Source organism: Perca fluviatilis, chromosome 8 (assembly GCF_010015445.1).
Source record: "Perca fluviatilis chromosome 8, GENO_Pfluv_1.0, whole genome shotgun sequence".
In the NCBI taxonomy this organism is placed as follows: Eukaryota; Metazoa; Chordata; class Actinopteri; order Perciformes; family Percidae; genus Perca; species Perca fluviatilis.
The window spans coordinates 15,058,915-15,077,840 of NC_053119.1; the positions used below are offsets into that span (position 1 = coordinate 15,058,915).

Here is an 18,926-nt window from a genome sequence, read left to right on the forward strand (position 1 = left end):
AGGCCTGGTTATAAACACACAAAAAATCAAGAACATTAATATTACAAAACAAGAATGGGACAATGTAATCATCACATATATAACATATCTAATATAAACACCTAACAGTTATTAAACAATTTAAAATAAACAAAATTACATTTGATTAAGCACACTATGAAAAAATAAACACAGTTGATGGACAGCTGAACTTTTGATTACGTTTAAAGTATCCGCCATTTTGATTTCCAAATCTGACAGATTTTTTGTTGACTGCCTGCTGAAGTGTAATTTGGACAGTGTCAACACACCATACTGTAGTTCAACACAGCCGCTCGGCAGGCATCCACCGTGCGACGGCAGTGTGTAAATGAGATTGCAACCGGGGAAGGGTAGCATCTTCCAGCTAACAACGCACTTCATAGCCAGCTATGGGCCTCCGGATGACCTGACAGCCAAAGTCGCCGAGTTGCCGTTCAGCTTGTAGATGACGACCGATAGGAATGATGGATAAAAGGTAACAGTCGCTTGTCTTTTGGGAGAAAAACATATGTGAACTAACGTAAACCCTGTGCGAGCTGCATCTCTGTCAAGTGGTCGGAAAGACGGTAACTTACTGCTAACGTTAGGTCTGAATCATCGTCCCACCTAGCCACGCAGCCGTGATAAATAACGGACCAAGGATAGCTTTTGATATAGCTAATATAAACATCGTTTGTCACCGGTACAGTATTGAAAATAGTTAGGTAACGTTAGAAACATGATGAAGACATTGCTAGCGGGCTGGTTAATGACCTGCATGCAAGGTAAGTGCAATGCACCGTTCGTTAAACATCGTTAAACGCTGTAAAACGCACTGGTAACAGGAGGTAACGTCAAACTAATTTAGCGTGAAGTTAAGATACCTGTCTGGATAAGATAAGTAACCTTACTTCACGCTGATATAGTTGTTACTCTGTTATAACTAATACATGTTGCTAGCTAACAGTAACCGCTACCAGCTGATCTTAGGACGCTAGAAAGGCCTGTCTCAGAGCTGACTGTTGTGCTGTTGTATGGAATTTAAAATCCTTATCTAGCTGTGGGGAAATAATGAGCTTAAACAGACAAACAGCTGTTTGTTTTGTTTAGCTTTACCATGTTTATTGAAGATATGGGTACACTAGGGCAGCATACTCAGAGATCGTTATTGTTATGCAATACATTAAAATGGTGCTTGGAAATGAGCAAGTTATGTTCAACCCACATTTATTTATATTACACCTTCTAGTGTGTGAATGCTGACTTTGCTGTATCCGAGATCATATCCATTTTCATTCAGGGCCTTTCTCACAATTTAGACAAACACATGCTGGATAAGCAGCATGTTTATCATGATAATCAACTGTTTAATCCAATGGATGATGGTCTGAATCATAGGCCAATTTTAGTTAAATTGATGCTTTACTGTATCTGTGGTCTGCTTTGGTTCAGGGGGATGTAAGGCGAAGAACCCTCCCTTAAAGCCATTGACCAGTGATAACTCCTGTCTGCCTTAAACAGTGGTCAACTGTCATTATCCCCAAAAACACCTTGTCTTAAGTTTGCACTTTGTATGAACAGATGTCAGCTAATGCAAGACTCAATAGTCTTCACCCAATTCACTATGTGATAAATTTGTTTTATGTAAACAGCAGTTTACAAAGTATTCATATTGCACACTGTTAAGTGTCTTCCTGCAGAGGGTTTGTTTTGTTCAATGTTATTTTCACTCCAGTCATTACTTGCTGATGTAACTGTATGTGTGAGGCCATTCTCAAAGCAGGCTGGGTAATGTCAATACACAGATGTGCTGCACTAACTCAGTTACAGATGCATTGCTTCCTGCTCTCTCCAGAGAGGAGTGCAAGCCTAGTCTCTGCACTTGTGCTGACTTTAACTCCTCTTCTGGCTCTAAGGAAGGCAGAGTAAGTCTTCCTGGAAATGATTCTGTAACATTTGTTATTTCTTATTTTCTCATTACCAGATTGAAGCCAATCTCTCCTGGGTTTGTGTGTCTGTTGTTAGTATGAATGAAGTGGGTGTGTTTGTGTTTTCATTGTGTGAATTTGCCGATGCTGATTGATGTCCAGGGCATGCAATGTCAGTAAGACAAATGGCTGTTTAGCAAAGTCTGACTGAGGATCCTACTCCTTGTCCAAATGTAAGAGCATACATTCATATTGTATCACAAAATGAATTGATGTTCAGCACACAATTGAAAATTGTCATTAACTTGTACATGTTTGCTACACGGTCATGATAGTGACCATGCCACATTCTCTTTTTGTTAACAGCTAAGTGTAAGTGTTGGTGACGTCAGCCATGTTTTGGAAGTTTGACTTACATACATCTTCTCACCTGGAGGCTTTACTGGACAAGGAGGATGTCACGCTCATTGAGCTCATGAATGAGGAAGATGTGTTGCAGGAGTGCAAGGCCCAGAACAGGAGGTCTGTTTATTGTTAGCTTAAGCATATCTGCAGCACATGATATTATTACATATTATTAATTTTCAGTTATTCCTGCTGGTGCTAACTGGTGCTTTTTTCTTCATCATTATGGATTTGTAGACTTCTCCTGTTCCTGTGCCAGAACCAGTGCATGCTGGACCTGGTCCGTATGATTACTACAGAGCCCCCTGCTGGTGTAGAGGAGACAAAGCGCTTCAAGTAGGTGGTTGTGTAGAATGTGCTGATGTAGTATATTGTATCCAGGGAAAGATGTGTTTTTGCTGGTGCTGCACTACATCATATCTCTTACCTGCCATTTTGTAGTAAAGATGAGAGCTTCAGTGGGCTCAGATTTGTGAAATCAAATTTTTGATGCAACCATTTAACCAAACTATTGATAATGAATTTTAAATGTAAAACTACTTAATTGGCCCTTTGGCCTATCAAGCTGTGAAAAGCAGGACACTCCTGCTCCTGTTTTTTACTTTCGCACTACTAAGGTAGAAAGTAAGAATTAGTTTTGTTTGTGCTTGGTTTTACGGCCAGGTGTGTTTTCTTCATTAATTACAGGTATCCCAATATAGCATGTGAGCTGTTGACATGTGACGTGGGAGTGATCAATGATAAGCTGGGTAATGAGGAGCCTCTGCTGGAAACTCTGTATGCCTTCCTGGAGCAGCCATCCCCACTTAACCCCCTCCTGGCATCTTTCTTTAGCAAGACAATTGGGAACCTCATCACACGGAAGACTGAGCAGGTAACACACACCGACTCACGAACACTCGCACACAGCTTAATCAAAGGGCATACTTGGAGACGATGCCAGCTGTGTTATTGTGTTGTCGTGATTTAATTCATGAAGTCTGAGTTGTGCTTACAGCAAGATAATGGAAACTGCTCACACTGGGAATAACTCTCAGCCAAGATAGCTATAAAGTTTCATTTCTCTTCAGCTGGTTGGTCCAGAGCAACATATCTTGAAAACTGTCCCAAAAGCTGTGACATTCTGAATGGATATTTATGTTTCTGGTGCCCTTCATAATCTTGACCATCACTTTGGTCCATGATACTCTTTGCAGAAACAACTCACGATCATTTTTTTTCTATCCAAGAAATAATCCCAATGAAAATCTTTGACAGCTAGGTTCCTGTCCATGTCCTTTTCTTGATTTAAGTCTGGACACCTATTTTCAGTTTTGTATCATTTTTGTGTCATGGTGTTTCCTCTGCTCTCTGTTGTGTTCAGGTGATTAGTTTTCTGCGACAGAAGGATGGCTTCCTTTCCTTGGTCCTGAAGCATATTGATACATCAGCCATGATGGATGTGCTCCTAAGACTTATCAGCTGTGTGGAGCCACCCCCTCTTCGGCTTGAGACACTTATTGTATGAGACAAATGGACCCACATTCATACTTTTACACAAAACAAACTGATATTGTTTGCAGTTATAATGTGCATTTTCTCAACAGTGGCTGAATGAAGAGAAGCTGGCCCAGAGACTCGTAGAGCTCATTCACCCTGAAAGAGATGAAGAGGTAGACGAGCATTTCTTATATTAATGAGTAACGCATTTCTGTGCTAAAACATACTATCACTAGCACTCAGACTGAATAGAAAATTTACAGGACTGAATGTTCATGTCTGTATTTTTTTTCTTCTCTTACAGAGGCAGTCCAATGCATCTCAGACATTGTGTGACATCATTCGTCTAAGCCGAGACCAGGCCAATCAGCTCCAAGAGATTTCACAGCCTGACCCTTTGCTGAATGTGCTGGAGTCGTAAGTCAGACAGACAGACACACAAACAAACACACACACACACACACACACACACACACACACACACATACACATGTTCGCACTTCTCTTTACAGGATGTGGAGGCAATCACATACTCCATTGTGTTTCACAGGCAAGAGTGTGTGGAGCAGTTGCTGCAGAATATGTTCTCAGCAGATAGTACTGAGAGCTGTATCATCAATGGAATTCAAGTTCTTCTCACATTACTGGAAATCAGGAGGCCTGTGTGAGTGTGAGACTTTAAAGCAATTTTAAACTGTCTATAAATAATACTACCTAGTCTTAATTTGTGAGGATCGCTAATGGTTTTTCATTTGACCCCTATCCTGGTGAAGATAGTCACATCTCTCTTGTGTGACCATTTATTACATGTTCTATCCATCTGTTTCCTGTTTTGATGTGTTGGGACTGTTTTTATGACAGGGTGGATGGTGTTATGGATGCTCAGGGATTTGAGAAAAGTTACACTGTTAACAGCAGCATTTTGTTGGCCATCCAACCACACCTGATACACTTCCACCAGCTGCTTCTGAAGCCACCCAAGGTACGTAAATAAATATATATAATCATCTATAGGTCCTTAATATTATCTCTTGTAGTATGAGATAACATGCTACACATTAATGATAGTTATCAATAGAAATATCAGAGATTCCCTGCACAGCAGTATAACTCATCCAGGTGCTAGTCCCAGGCAATATGGAAAGCATCAAACATTAATCAAAGGCTTGTCCCACACCAAAACTCATAAGGGAAAGCTCTTTCACTTGCAGAGAGTGAGAACATACTATAAATATCAAGCATGTTCTTATTTTTTCTCTGCGGCAACCCCATTATTCAATAGTTATGTTTGATTCTTTGCCATTTAGATATTATTTGTTGTGCAGTAGAATCACCTGTATTACAAAACTCTGCTGAACCTTCAGACTGTTTTCCCAATTCCTCTATGCCCTCCATCTGTCTTACTTTTAGCGAAATCCCATGCTGACTACTCTCGGTGTGCTGGAGGAACCATTAGGGAACACGCGTCTTCACGTAGCCAGACTGGTGGCCTCTCTGCTGTATACCAGCTCTGCTAGCCACGCGGTCGTAGCACAGGAACTCTGCCGACTCAATACAATGGACCTGCTACTGGTGAGATGAGCAAAACGTGCTGCATTTTCAGAGCACAATGTTGAGAAAGTGATACATTTTAAATGTCCCAATATATATGCCTTTTTTTCAGGACTTGTTCTTCAAGTATATATGGAACAACTTTCTGCACCTCCAAGTGGAGCTCTGTGTTGCTGCCATCCTCCGGCCCTGTGCACATGAAATGAGACTTCAGCCTGGCTTGGGATCGCAGGAAAATGTCAAGCCTCATCAAGATGCTTCACAAGAGCAGGCTTTGACTGATACCCTTTCTGAACCTTCAGCCAGCCCTGAAAACTCTGCACACAATCTAATGGTGACTCATGTAGGTGTCTCTGTTTGTGTCTGAAGCAAGAGGCTTAAATGACATTGAATCTACCGGAAAAGCCACTGCGGTGGTTCTTTCTGAATTAAAACAATTGATTGACTCTATTTTTCTCTCCCTAAAGTTGTTCCAGCACTGCCACCTTGTCCAGAGGATTCTGGAGGCTTGGGAAGAGAATGATAAAATACAGTAAGGAACTTAATGGCATGCTGTTGTTTTTGATAACAGACTACAGTATAGCCTATGGGGTAAGTGTGGTACTTCTTTTTCAGGTCAGAAGGTGGTATGAGAAGAGGGTACATGGGACATCTGACCAGGATTGCCAACACAGTAGTCCACAACCTGGAGAAGGGCCCGGTTCACACACAGATTAGTAGCCTCATCACAGGTGTGTGTGGACATGTGAATTCACATTCCTATGTGAAAGAAGGAATTTACCCAATTGCCACTCAACTGAAATATTACTTAATGCTGCTGTTTTTTGTTTTTTTAATGTAGAGCTACCAGAGGACTACAGAGGGCGCTGGGAAACCTTTGTAGACCAGACCCTGTCAGAGACTAATAGGAAGAACACCATAGACCTGGTAAACACACACACATGCTCATCTACATTATATAATAGTTGTTTGTTATACGCCAGCACTCAAACTTCCTTTGCGATGGTTTTTCCATGTCCAGATTGGCACTGGAAATCCACGCCCTTCCTCAGAGGATGATATGGAGAGCCCCTTCCCTAAAGAGCTGACACTACAGCAGGTACACATACAAAAGCAGACACACACACACACACACACACACACACAATATTGAGGGCTTCTGTTATCAGAAATGGTAATCTAATTCAAATGTGTTTTAGGCCTTTTCAGACTACCAGATCCAGCAGATGACAGCTAACTTTGTGGATCAGTTTGGCTTTAACGATGAGGAGTTTACTGATCATGATGACAGCATTGGGTAAATGAACTGACATTCCTCTCTGTATGACAGTGAAGTGAACTATTGTTATTGTGTGTCAATTGAGTGATTTCTACTGCTGTGGCAGGGCAACGTTTGACCGAATTGCAGAGATCAATATCAATATCGATGCAGGCCAGGACACTGTGAGTTTATTTAGATTATTTACACAAATTTATTTGCTAATTTGTTTTATGCAGTATTTCTGTAATGCTTTGGGGCTGTACATGTGTTTGTTAACTAGGAACCATAAGAAAATAATTAAAACAACCACATAATTCAGGTTTCAACTTAATCTTAGCATGTGTCATGCAGCATTAGGAATGTCAGTGTACACTGATTAAACTTGACACATTTTATATGTCCACTTGCAGGCTAATACAGCTGTGTTTGAGGCCTGTTCCAAGGAGAGGATTCATCCCTTTGATGATGATGAAGAGGACATTTGGGAGGAGAAAGAGATCAACTTTGCAACACAAACCAAGTCCCGTAACAGGTAGGCACACAACAGTAAATACAGATGCTATAAATGCTCTGGATTTTATTTCAGCACTATGCTTGAGGTTGGGAATAATGTAATCAATTGCCCTTGCTCAACCAAACGTACTAAAACGTTTTGTTTGATTCAAGGTTTGGTGGGTCACGATCATCCCAGAGCCCAGCAGCCAGTAAAGATTGTGATATGACAGCAGCTTCTGGCACTGAGGCGTCTGACAGAGCAGCAGACTCAGACTCTGAGGAAGGAGAGGATCCTAAAGATGACCTGGATCCTTTCTCAAACCAGGGCCAGACTGAGGCAACAAAGAGTGAGACATATTATATTCTACAGTAATGCATAATTGTTTTGCCCTATATGTTAGGGCTAAAGCAGGTTTTAAGCATGTGTGTGGTGCTTTTCACACTCAGGCACTGGCTGGATAGCAGACTTCGGGGAGGTGAACTCAAAGGCTCCTGCACCAGGAGTGGGCTTTTCTGCCTGGGACACTCCAGCCTCCCAACCAGCTGCCACAGAGGCAGAGGAGAAAGGATGGGCCAAGTTCACTGACTTCCAGCCTTTCTGTTGGTGAGTCTGATTGTGGTCTAAACATGAGGCGCTTATTTGGGAAATTGCATCTTAAAGCTTAATGCAAGTTTGCATAATTATCTGGCATTTATTTGCAGCTTAAAGTTAAACACATAGAACTTTCAAACCTTGGTTGTACCCATTGTCCCCAAAAGCATTCCTGTAGTTGTTGTTTTTTGTTAAAGAATTAAAGCGCCCATGTTATGCTCATTTTCAGGTTCATAATTGTATTTTGAGGTTGTACCAGAATAGGTTTAAATGGTTTAATTTTCAAAAAACACCATATTTTTGTTGCACTGCACATTGCTGCAGCTCCTCTTTTCACCCTGTGTTCAGGTCTCTGTTTTAGCTACAGAGTGAGACATCTCACTACTGTAACATCTTTGTTGGCAGTCGCACATGCGCAGTAGCTAGGTAAGGATCATACCAGCTAGCTAGCTGTTTAAACAACTTCGGTCAGTTACAAGGTAGGATTAGCCGGGAGACTTCTAAACGAGGGCGCACTTCCAACTTTGCGTGGAATACCTGCAGAACAGGGACATGTAAGTAGTTCTTTTGTAGATTATGGTGAACTAGTGTGTGTTGTAGCAGTGTTTTGCCATTGAGAACGAGCTAGCATGCTGCGGTTAGCCCCTTCGTGAACAGCTCACCTGGAGACTGAAGGCAGGTTACATTCAGAAACCCGTATCTCACTCAAAACAGCATGGATGTTTTTTTTTTCCAAGTTTGTATGCGTGTGGAAGCACCAGAGACACAAAATAACACCCCAAATCCCAGAAAAAGTGATTTTTTATTTTCATAATATGGGCACTTTAAACTTTTTTGCACAGGCAACCATAGACACACTATAACGGGGACAAATTCACCCTTAAATTACAATGGCTGTGTGTCTGTAGTTTAATAACTGTGCTGGGTTTTCTGCAGGTTTTCTTATTTGTGTGACTTATGTCCCCAGCTCTGAAACAGGCCCCAGATGCAGCTCTCCTGTGGACTCGGAGCTCAGCGGATCTGGCAATACCAAATCAAACCAGAACCGTAAGTTGCTGCTGCATGGCAGATTCAACTACATAGTCAATGGGCTTTAATAAAAAAACTCCGTCACATGTTTATTTTTTAACTTTTTAATTAATTGCAAATACAGACTTTATACCACAATTAACTTTTTATTCTTTTATTAAAATTAATATAAGAAAAGGATAAACAGTCAAACAGTAGTAAGTAAAGTAAGTTTACTCTTTAATCAAAAATCACCATTCGTGAAAAGTCACAATTTCGGAACAAATTTATTTCCTCTGAATTAGAACACAAAAATCTTTTAGTTGGCCAACTGCTGAGGTAAAGTGATGTGACCGTAAGGCTCATAGAGTCATATGACCCAAGCCTACAGTATATGCATTTGGCAGGTCATTACTACTGCCTTTTAATCTCTTACCTCTGAGATGAGTTGACCTCCAGGGAAATGAGCGTACATCCACGTTCAGGTCAGATGATTTCTTCTCCCTCGCTCTCCGCAGCATGTGTGTGGAGTGTGTGTGTGGCGAGAAAAGCTCCACTGGTGGCATCAGACAGCTCTTCCTCCAGCAGCTCAGAGAGCGATGAGGAAGAAGGAAAGAAAAAGTCTGCAACAGGCGAGACGGTCACCAAAGAGACCATCACCACGGGGGCTGGCAAGGAGACAATTCGGCTCACAGTGGACGCAAAAAATGAAAGGGCAGTCTTCAGCAGGTAGACACGCTCACATACAAATGATGTGCAGCTGCTCTGTCTTGATTGGTTCAGCGTGTCCCCCTTCTCCTATTGTAGTGTTGTAAGTGCTTTTATAGAGCCCTTCTTCCCCTTTACCACCCACAAAACCTTCCCCCCCCACAATTTTACCTCCACCTCTCTGTTTTTCTTCTGATATTGCCCTCCTCCTGTCTGTTTCCTCCTTTCTCATCTCCCCTTGACTCCAGAGTGTTCAGACCAGCAGTCAGACGGTATGTTGTGCTTGAGGTCCTTTGCTATGGAGTGCGGAATGCGTTCCTGAAATTGTAAAAGGATTTAAAGGGCCATCATAAGCACAGATGTGCCACATGTTTTCGTTTGCTCGTTGCATTTAACAGGATGTGATATAACAATTCCTTGCCATAATTCGGGACAAGCCTAATTCATCACAAAAAAAATATACTAACCCACAACTGGTGGCTTGTAGAGAACCTACCTCTGTTTGGATGCAAGGCTTATCCTTTATTCCAGACGATGACCTCCGGCATTAAACGTCCACTCAGCATTTTAACAGTGGCCTGTTATCTTATGAAATTACACTTAAAGATGAGGGCAGTGTAATAACTACTCACTGTGGTTTTATGATACAGATCATTCTTGTCCCATTCATTACATTAATAAAGCCAAAGTTGATATGATTTGTTTTCTTTCAGAGCACCCACACTACTAACAGAATGTCAGATAGCATGCTATGAACAGAAGTTGCTACCAATCCAGCATATCAACATTCTAACAAATCAACACATTAGCAAGTTACTAACAAACCTACAAGCATGATACAATTAAATAGATCCTACTTGGAATCTGAGAGTAACTACCTGAGCACAAACCTTAGCAGATGTGTGCCCTACTCACTTTGATTTTGGCCAATCCCAGCTAGCTATATTTTGGCAGTAACAGAAGAGTGGATTCACATGCTGCTGTACCCACTGGGCTTGGTAATAGCCAGTGTGGACAGCTGAAAGCAGACAACCATGGTAACATTTAGCCAATAGCAGAAAGTAGCATCTGCAGTTTGTTCTTTACGTTAGGTGTCACCTTACGAGTTAAGGTGACAATCCCTGGCTAACCCCACTAGTTAGTTACAGCTTTATTTGTTGTTGTTTTTGCAGCGAAGCAGATAAGTTACCGGTAGAGGGACTCTCCATCAAGGACAAGAAGAAAGGCAATGAGAAAGAAAGCGAAAAGAAAAAGAAACATGAAGACTGTCCCAACCCAACTACCACCAGTCCAACTAAGCAGTCGGCTGCTGTCACACAGTAAGTGTGTGTTTGTATACAGCTGAATAAAGCAGGTGTGAGATCACCATATAAAAACAAATACTTCAAATCCTTGGTAAAACACCTCCCAAGAATGAATTTGGGTGGTGTCAGAAGTCTCAGTGGCAAATATCTCAAAAACCTTGGCAGATAAAATTAAACTTGTCTGAATTTTCTTTATCCTGTGTTTCATTTTTTTTTTTTTACCTTACAGAGAGACGCAGCCCTCTGTTAATGGACCGGCTTAACGATGCAGCACAGGCACACACACACACACAGACACACACACACACGCGCTACATACCTGTCCATTCAACACACAGCAATGCCACCTTTGCTTCCTGTTAGCAGCCCTCCAATGCCCTTTTTTGTGTCCAAAGAATTGAAGATGCTCAGTGTTGAGGTCAAACAGCCCTTAACAGTATGAATGCTGGATAACACATAACTACACATAGGTACATTGATCTCTCCTGCACCTTCATGACATAATTACAAGTGAACCGCTTCAAAGAGGAATGTGTGTTTTAAAGAACATGTCATCGTACCAGACCCCAAAGCCAAATTCTGTATGATTTTCCCATTGGACTTAGGAGAGTGACGACACTCTTACCTATTGTGATGAGCAGAGGTTACACTAAAAGTTTGAGTGCCAGCTGTTGCACTTCAAGAAGACAAATACCTAGGTCTGAAATTTGACCTTCAGCATCAAATTTCAGATTGTTTAAGCATGTCTGGGCACTAAATCACTGTCCAGAGATTTTTTTTCTTTCTATTAGAGCTTTTGACTGTTTACACTTTAGTAAATAAGACTGTATTCAAATAATCAGCCAAGATTACAAAAGCCAAGATGCTTGCAAAGCTAGCCACCATTTTCTCTTCAGCATTTCAATGTACATGCCAGGCAGACATTTCATTAGTGCAAATGTGTGAGTGATTAAAAATGTGGCTTTTTTTTCTTTTCTTCATACATGCTACTGGAATAATTTTTCAGTCCAAGTAAGATTTCTTTGCTTTGATCATGTGGAACATAAATGCTCTCTTTTTGTTAATTTGGAGCATCAGATTATAGAGCATTATGTGTCACTTCCTCCTCAAACCTCTGATTCCGGTAGTTTAGAGGTGTGTGTGCTGTTGTATCCATGTGTGTAGACGTGTGTGTGTGTGTGTGTGTGTGTGTGTGTGTGTGTGTGTGTGTGTGTGTTTAAGCTCTGTCTGAGGTACAGCGTGCATCTTCAGGTCAAAGGAGAGGTATGCAGATACAAAGAAAGCACACCTGTGTCACACACACACACACACACACACACACTTACACGCACACAGTGCTATACACACATGTATACACACATGCAAAAAAAACACTGATGTGCACATACTAATTCATATCACCCTCAGAGCTGTTTAATGTAATATTTGTGAAATTTAAACCTGTATTAGGTTGTGGCTATTCTTGGTAATATGTAAACGTAATATAAATGTAAACAGTATATATAAACATTATATCTATTTTTGGAATAAATCCAATGTATGGAAAGGCGGTTGTTTTGCAGGTTGCAACGTGTGTATTGTATGTGTGTGTTGTACTGTTGAAATGAGGCAATAATGATGTCTGTGTTTCGGTTAATACCCCAGCATCAGTTCCTGTTCCTTTGCTACATGCTTCCTACATAGAGGTTTGGGAGTGTGCGTGAATGTGAGTCGGTAGTCTGCGGTGTGTCCTCTGTATTACTTACTTAAAGGATCATACCGGTTTATTAGAATTTGGGTCTTTTTTTTTCATTCATCAGTTTTAAACAAAATACTAGTCTAACCAATCTTATTAGGAAGAAAAAAACGAAGGTGAACATTAAAATAATACCAGAACTACTGCTTCAACTCATATGCTTTATCATATTACGTATGTGCACATACCTTTCCCATGTAATGAGGGATTATTATCAACTAGAGTTGATTAATCCAATAGTTGATTGACACAAAAATATTAGGTAACTATTGTAACTACTGTTTCATTTTCTCAATTTGCAGCTTTTTTTGTCTAATGTATAATTAACAATGTCTTTGGACTGTTAATCAAACATAAAGAATTTGATGGCATCACTTTTGGCTGGATATTTTTTACTATTTCCTGACCTTTTTTTAGACCAAACGATGAATTGTTTTAATCAGTACAATACTCGTCCGATTAATCAATAATGAAAATAATCGTACATGGGAGCCATACTATCAACATTTGGATGAGCACACATTCATGTTTGCCTCACATTAAATTGGTTTAGATAATCTGACTGGCTTGTTTAAAACCAGTTTGATTGCCTCTCTTCGGTCTTTATGTTATTAACATTCAACTGTTGAGTATAATCATCTTACATAAGGGATAGAAATCATGGCAAAAACAAGACCCAAGTTGTAATAAACCAGAATTATCCTTTAAGTTAGCATGTGCCAGACAGTCATGCTTTACTTTATCCTTCTCCTCAGCTCTCTCTTTCTCAGGGCAGGAGTTGACTTTAATTGCATATATGCCTATGGAACAATAAACATAGATTGTTGTATTTGTTTTAAAAGCACTTTTTCAAGAAGCACTTTTGGTTTGTATTTGGTGGTGCCAAGTGCCACCACATTATTCCCCACTCAAAGAGGTGGGAATGTTTGACTTGAACGCGTGAATTATGTAGATACTTTAGAATACTTTTTCTTCAATGCTTTCTGCCAAAGTGTGTCTTCCCACCAGTGTTGCAACTGGGTTTCATATCTGTGAAGTAGCCTCCTTTCTTGCTATGGTGTCACATGTCTAGATTTGGGTATCTAAAGCAGTCTTTGTTTGATTCCTCTCATGTTTGTTTTTTTTTGTTTTTTTTAGTCGTGATGGAGTTATCAGCAGTAGGAGAGGATAACGCATGTCAAAGAAATACTTTGAAGATTCATCTAAGATCACAGATATTTTCCTTTTATCCGTTCAGCACTTTGAGCTGTTTGAAGTGGAGCTGCACAGAGAGTAAACATTGGTTTAAGTCAGGGTTAGAGGAGAAAAACAGAGCTGTTTTTCTGTCAGGGTATGTACAGGATCAGAATATGTCATCCTGTCTTTCACCAAACCAAGCACTGCGTCTGACCCTTTGTGTGTGTGTGTGTGTGTGTGTGTGTGTGTGTGTGTGTGTGTGTGTGTGTGTGTGTGTGTGTGTGTGTGTGTGTGTGTGTGTGTGTCCACCTTGAGAGTGTAGTGCGTGTGCAGTGTAGCTACGGGTAAGGTGTGATGTTATGCATAATGGCATGAGGTACAATACAGTCATCTTTAAGTGCCATTAAGTTTGCACATTAGCCTCATTCACCTCGTAGGGCATGTGCTGTATTATACAGTGTATGCCCAAAACTTTAATTGAGAGACAATGGGTGTTAAATTGTTACTTCATCCCATTGTATGTTACCTTACACTGAGGCCATTTCAAAGTTTAAATCTTTCTAGCATCATAGCTGATTACATTTGTGTGTGTGTGTACAGTATGTGTGTCGGGAGGGAAGTGCAAGTGCAAAAGACAGTCATGTTGTGAAATGCCTTTTTGTAAAGTGGACTGATGCTGGTGGGGGTTTTGTTTTTCTTTTCTTTTTTTTCATTTAGAGTAATGTATCTGTTTCCTGTTGTCAATTTAGCTTGTACATTCAAATACGAACCTAATAAATATGTCACACCAAGAAGAAGCATGAGCCTGTGTTTGTCTCACAGTAACAGCCTGCTGTAACACACACACACACATACAGTACAAACAGAAAGCGAAAGTAGGACTTAAAAGCAAAACATTTTTTACTATAGTGGCAGGTGAGCTAGTGGATTATGTTTCCTCCCGCTCCTTACTGACTCCTATACTTGTGAGCCACACTGACAATTAATGCTACACCATCTCCGCACAGTGCAAACATAAACCTAGCTGTCACATCAATCTGACTGTGCTGGGAGCTGAAATTAGTTGTGTAACAGTGGGGGAGGAGCTGAAGACAATTCTTTTGTGTTCATACACTTCACATTCAGTTTTCAGCTTGGATCACTATCTATATACCATTGCATTTTCACTGAGGGTGTGTTGGCATTCCTTGGCTCTGATATATCATGTATGTCATCACATTCCTCTATAGTTTACAAGTGGAGCAGAGATACCGAACACACCTGCTGCTGCTCCAGCTTCTCTTTCTACTCCTTTCTCTCTGGCCTTACTCCTTTTCTATCTCTTTCCACTTCAACAACCTTTAGTTTGTCAGCTGCACCTGTCTGCTCTCTCTGTAGAGTGTGCATACATGTGGAAAAGAGAGTATGTAGGCAGAGGGTGGAAAGGGGGAAGAAGGCGGAGTTGTTGTGTACTTTAATGGGTTGTGGAGAAACCTGCCTGTCTGCTCGGAGCTGAGAGAGGAGGAGCCTGTGGGGTGTGGGACTCCAGACAAAGGAGACATATACTCACTGACACTGGAGCGAAAGGAGAGGCACAGAAGACAATTCTCAACTCCTCGACTACTTTTGTTGTGTGTTCTGGAAAACTTTGTGTTATGTGTTTGTCAGCTGCATGGATTCATTTGTGAGCTGAGAGATGTTTGTGCTGGAGCAGTTGTTCCCATATGCTGCCTGTAGTGTGTAGGAGTGTGTGGGTTATTATGTTTGGGATGGAAAAGTGGGGCTGGCACGACCAACAGCTCTGCTCTTAGTTTTACGCCATGGGGGGTTGCCATAGTTACCCCTCGGCTACGAATGAAGACCGCAAGACTCTTCATCCTTCTGACATCAGCAGTGAAAAACTGTAAGTTGTATTTCTTTTCTCTTAACTCTCTTCATCAGCCTTACACTTATACTCATGTTTCAGTTTCCTATCTGGAAAGAAGTTTTGCATTTGCTGTTCTATTTTTCCATAGTCACCTTTATCCACTATTGTGAAAAAAACAAATTAACGTACAGAAAAGTAAGATGTTGTTATAGTAATGGATAGTGTGGCGGAAACATGCCTAGAAAGCTGGCTGCACATGGTTTACTCAGGAATGCTCCTCAGATAAATATATATATGTGTGTGTGTGTGTGTGTGTGTGTGTGTGTGTGTGTGTGTGTGTGTGTGTGTGTGTGTGTGTGTGTGTGTGTGTGTGTGTGTGTGTGTGTGTTTGTGTGTGTGTTACATATTTGTCTGATGGCATCAGTAATGGTGGATTTCTCTAACAGCGGGAACACATGTTGAGAAGTAGTTTAAACCAAGACGAAAAAAGACTGTGTGTGTGTTTTTAGCATAGTTTCTGTTTTCTTTAGCATGGATCTTTTAGAGCCAGGTGTTTTTTTTCACCCTTACAGCAGAGGTAAAGGTAAACAGATGGCCAGGAGCAGAGAGCACAGAGGAGTGTGTTTACACACAAACACAACATTACACAAGTAGCTCCGGGTTCATTGTGTTTGTGTGCTGACAACTGGTAGCCAAGAGGCATGAAATGTGTTAATACCATAAAGCTGAAACAGAACAGGATGTTAACAAAAGGAGGTCCTGTGGACATTAGAGAAGTTAGGCTAGGGTTTGCACTACTTTACCTTTTGTACAGCTGTTTACATTCTTCTCTGTCACTATTCCTCCCTCTCTAACTCCTGTGACCTTTAGTTTGGACAAAGACCTGCTGTGTAGACCATTAAACTAACTAACTAACACACACACACACACACACACACACACACACACATCAGGGAGAGTGAAGCAGTGTGTTTCCCTTGTCACAGTATCACAGTAGACAAGGTCACACTGAGTAAACTCTCAGCTGCCGTGTGCGGACAGGGCAGCTGCCTGATTCCACTACACTTTGTTAATATTCACCTAAATCCAAAGTGCCATCTTAAAAAAAAAACTCTCTAGCTATCACACAGAGTAAAGCGCTCATCCTCATCACAACACACGTACCTGCGTCACCTCACTGTCCCTGTTTGCATTTATTCAAATCATGCTGCCAAGTTTTACTTTCAGGTACCTGTTAGCATTTGCAAACACTACACTCGCACTCTATACTTATCACAAGTTCCCAAGCCGCCAGTCCTGTGTGACTGATTATAAAGCACCTCCTGTAGCTTATCAGTAGGTATATCAACTGATGAAGGAAAGCCAGCAGGCCTCAGCACTCAGCTATGTATATTATCATGCACAATGCTAGTCCTTTCAGTCATTTGCTTTGTGGCACTGACCACTGCAGCAGTGAGCTTCATCAACAGTAATTACTCTGGCTCTGAATTGACTGCCAGCGTTAAATTAACTGCTGGTTTATTGGACTTTCAGCTCTGCAGTTACAGCACTGTTTGTATGTGTTTGCATGTGTGTGTGTGTGTGTGTGTGTGTGTGTGTGTGTGTGTGTGTGCCAGCCACAGAGGGCGGACAGATGAGAGAGCATCAGAGAGCGTAAAACGTGTTATCTACTGACAGCAGCAGGAGTAATTAATCCACTGACCTATCGACTGTTTTACACAACGATATTTTCTGTCTCCCTATCTTTCTCTTTCTGTCTCTGCTTTATTAACTCTGCACTGTCTTCCCCCAAGGGGAATTAATAACAATAATCTGGAGGAGCGTCCATATCTGCAGCAGCAATATGTGTGCCAGCGGATCACACACACAGACATGTTTGCCCTCACAGCGCTGCCACCTGGTGTCGACAAGGCAGAGTGGCTTGCCAGCAACAGTGAGTAGACCCCATTAAAAACAGCTGACTTTTCTTTGTTCCCCTTTACTCCTGTTCCTTATCCTCCACCACACACTGCAAAAAAAAAACAGGAATATGTGCAAAGCGTAATTTTCTTCTTATTGATTTCTTTCAGCGGTGGCGTTTTTCAAGCATATAAATCTGTTCTCTAGTGCACTTTCCGAGATCTGCACTCCCAGTACCTGCCCAACTGCCTGTGGACCAGGCAATACGTAAGTTACTGAGCATTATACTGCTCATATTCTTTCATTTTCTCACTTTGTCCTGATGGTATCTTGTCGTGCATATACTTTAAGTTTTAGAGGTTCTGAGATATCAACGGTGAACCCTTTTTATATTACTACAACTACTTTCTACCAGTTATCAATTTATCATCCCAAAACCACGACAACTGTTGACATTGCAGTTTGGGTATTATCCTGAGTAACCGGGAGGCTGTCTCTGGAAAGACAAATTGCTGTTGAATATTGTTTTCATTGTTTTGGGGAGCACAAATGAAATTCTACAGCATTCACCTCCATTGTTAAAAGAGGAACACCACCAATTTTCATATCAAAGTTAGGTCTTGGGAAGTAGGCCTACTACTGCATATGTGGAAAAATTGTATAAAGCCTTTGTGACTGCAGAGGGAGCTGTGTGATATGATATCTGATACATTTCCTCAAGTGATGTCACCTGAGTCAGCGTCGGTTGCGGCTGAAGACAAGTTTGAAAAGGTTTGAGTCGCATTGTGGGTAATGTAGGCGTCAGGTTTTGAGAAGGAAGAAGAATTATGTGGAATAAAAAAAGACGATAACTCTGGTTCTGCTGCATCGATTGTGTTACTTTTTAAATCACTTAATTAAATGGGATGGTCGCAGAAGTTTCACTAGGCTTGAGATTAGTTTTTTGTGACTTGTGCAATTGTCTGTTGATGTTGTCAGGGTTTATGTTTGGACCGATGACCACGGCAGGAAGCTGAAGTGCTCTGCCCCACTTTACTTTGACTATGCCATGTCATACATTCAGGAGCTACTGACTGATGAAGACGTGTTCCCCACGAAAGCAGGTAAACGGCATGTTATTTATGTTGCATTGTTATGAATCTTATTCCACATTCCCAAAGCCATTATCTCTTCCCTCTTTTCCAGGTTCGGTGTTTCCGACAGGCTTCGTCTTTTTGGTCCAGAAGGTGTTTTTGCTGTTTTTCAGGACTCTGGCTCACATTTACGGGTCTCACTACAGAGAGACATTGGCCATGGGCCTGCACCCACACCTCAACACACTCTTCACACACCTCACACTCTTCTGCCGGCAGCACGCCCTGTTGGAGCCGGAGGATACTGAGCCACTGCAGGACCTTATCACAGCTCTGGGACGGCAAGGCTGAACCTAGTCTCGCATTGCCAGACCTTCCTCCACAGCGCTGCGGAGGAGGGTCTGGGAAGTCCACACAGCATTCCAGTATGGGAGAAAAACATGCTCTGGTTTACTGGCATTTCTTT

General features: G+C 41.4%; 2 protein-coding genes across 5 annotated transcripts; both read left to right on the forward strand.

Moving 5' to 3' along the window:
- The first annotated feature begins 210 nt into the window (after positions 1-210).
- On the forward strand, positions 211-14,436 carry ppp6r2b (protein phosphatase 6, regulatory subunit 2b). 4 transcript variants are annotated; one of them, XR_005639983.1, is made up of 27 exons: positions 211-496; positions 1,985-2,161; positions 2,295-2,450; positions 2,571-2,669; positions 3,021-3,207; positions 3,697-3,834; positions 3,920-3,985; positions 4,117-4,229; positions 4,363-4,476; positions 4,674-4,794; positions 5,223-5,384; positions 5,476-5,706; positions 5,831-5,895; positions 5,979-6,094; positions 6,205-6,290; positions 6,385-6,462; positions 6,563-6,660; positions 6,749-6,806; positions 7,035-7,156; positions 7,291-7,466; positions 7,567-7,723; positions 8,679-8,758; positions 9,238-9,448; positions 9,676-9,699; positions 10,600-10,746; positions 10,961-11,742; positions 13,604-14,436. XR_005639983.1 is itself a non-coding variant. In XM_039807877.1 (26 exons), exons 3-26 carry the CDS (start codon positions 2,323-2,325, stop codon positions 10,992-10,994), a joined length of 2,811 nt encoding a protein of 936 aa, XP_039663811.1. In that variant the 5' UTR covers positions 211-496; positions 1,985-2,161; positions 2,295-2,322; the 3' UTR covers positions 10,995-14,436. The 4 variants fall into 4 exon arrangements, 3 of the variants coding, with proteins under 3 accessions (XP_039663811.1, XP_039663813.1, XP_039663812.1); XM_039807877.1 differs by having other exon boundaries at positions 10,961-14,436; XM_039807878.1 differs by lacking the exon at positions 211-496 and adding an exon at positions 555-785 and having other exon boundaries at positions 10,961-14,436.
- A 591-nt stretch (positions 14,437-15,027) lies between these two features.
- Positions 15,028-18,926, forward strand: LOC120563605 (MOB kinase activator 2). The gene is made up of 5 exons (XM_039807880.1): positions 15,028-15,524; positions 17,282-17,421; positions 17,558-17,654; positions 18,366-18,490; positions 18,573-18,926. The coding sequence occupies exons 1-5, from the start codon at positions 15,442-15,444 to the stop codon at positions 18,809-18,811; spliced, it is 684 nt and encodes a 227-aa protein (XP_039663814.1). The 5' UTR covers positions 15,028-15,441; the 3' UTR covers positions 18,812-18,926.

What these genes read in the sequence shown, in the direction of transcription:
- ppp6r2b (XM_039807877.1), top strand. Translation starts at nt 2,323, where the DNA reads ATGTTTTGGAAGTTTGACTTACATACATCTTCTCACCTGGAGGCTTTA. An exon ending in TTGCTGAATGTGCTGGAGTC is followed by an intron (nt 4,230 to 4,362) that starts GTAAGTCAGACA and finishes TGTGTTTCACAG; the next exon opens with GCAAGAGTGTGTGGAGCAGT. An exon ending in GACTTCCAGCCTTTCTGTTG is followed by an intron (nt 7,724 to 8,678) that starts GTGAGTCTGATT and finishes TTATGTCCCCAG; the next exon opens with CTCTGAAACAGGCCCCAGAT.
- LOC120563605 (XM_039807880.1), top strand. Translation starts at nt 15,442, where the DNA reads ATGGGGGGTTGCCATAGTTACCCCTCGGCTACGAATGAAGACCGCAAG. An exon ending in GCCTGTGGACCAGGCAATAC is followed by an intron (nt 17,655 to 18,365) that starts GTAAGTTACTGA and finishes TGATGTTGTCAG; the next exon opens with GGTTTATGTTTGGACCGATG. An exon ending in CGTGTTCCCCACGAAAGCAG is followed by an intron (nt 18,491 to 18,572) that starts GTAAACGGCATG and finishes CCTCTTTTCCAG; the next exon opens with GTTCGGTGTTTCCGACAGGC.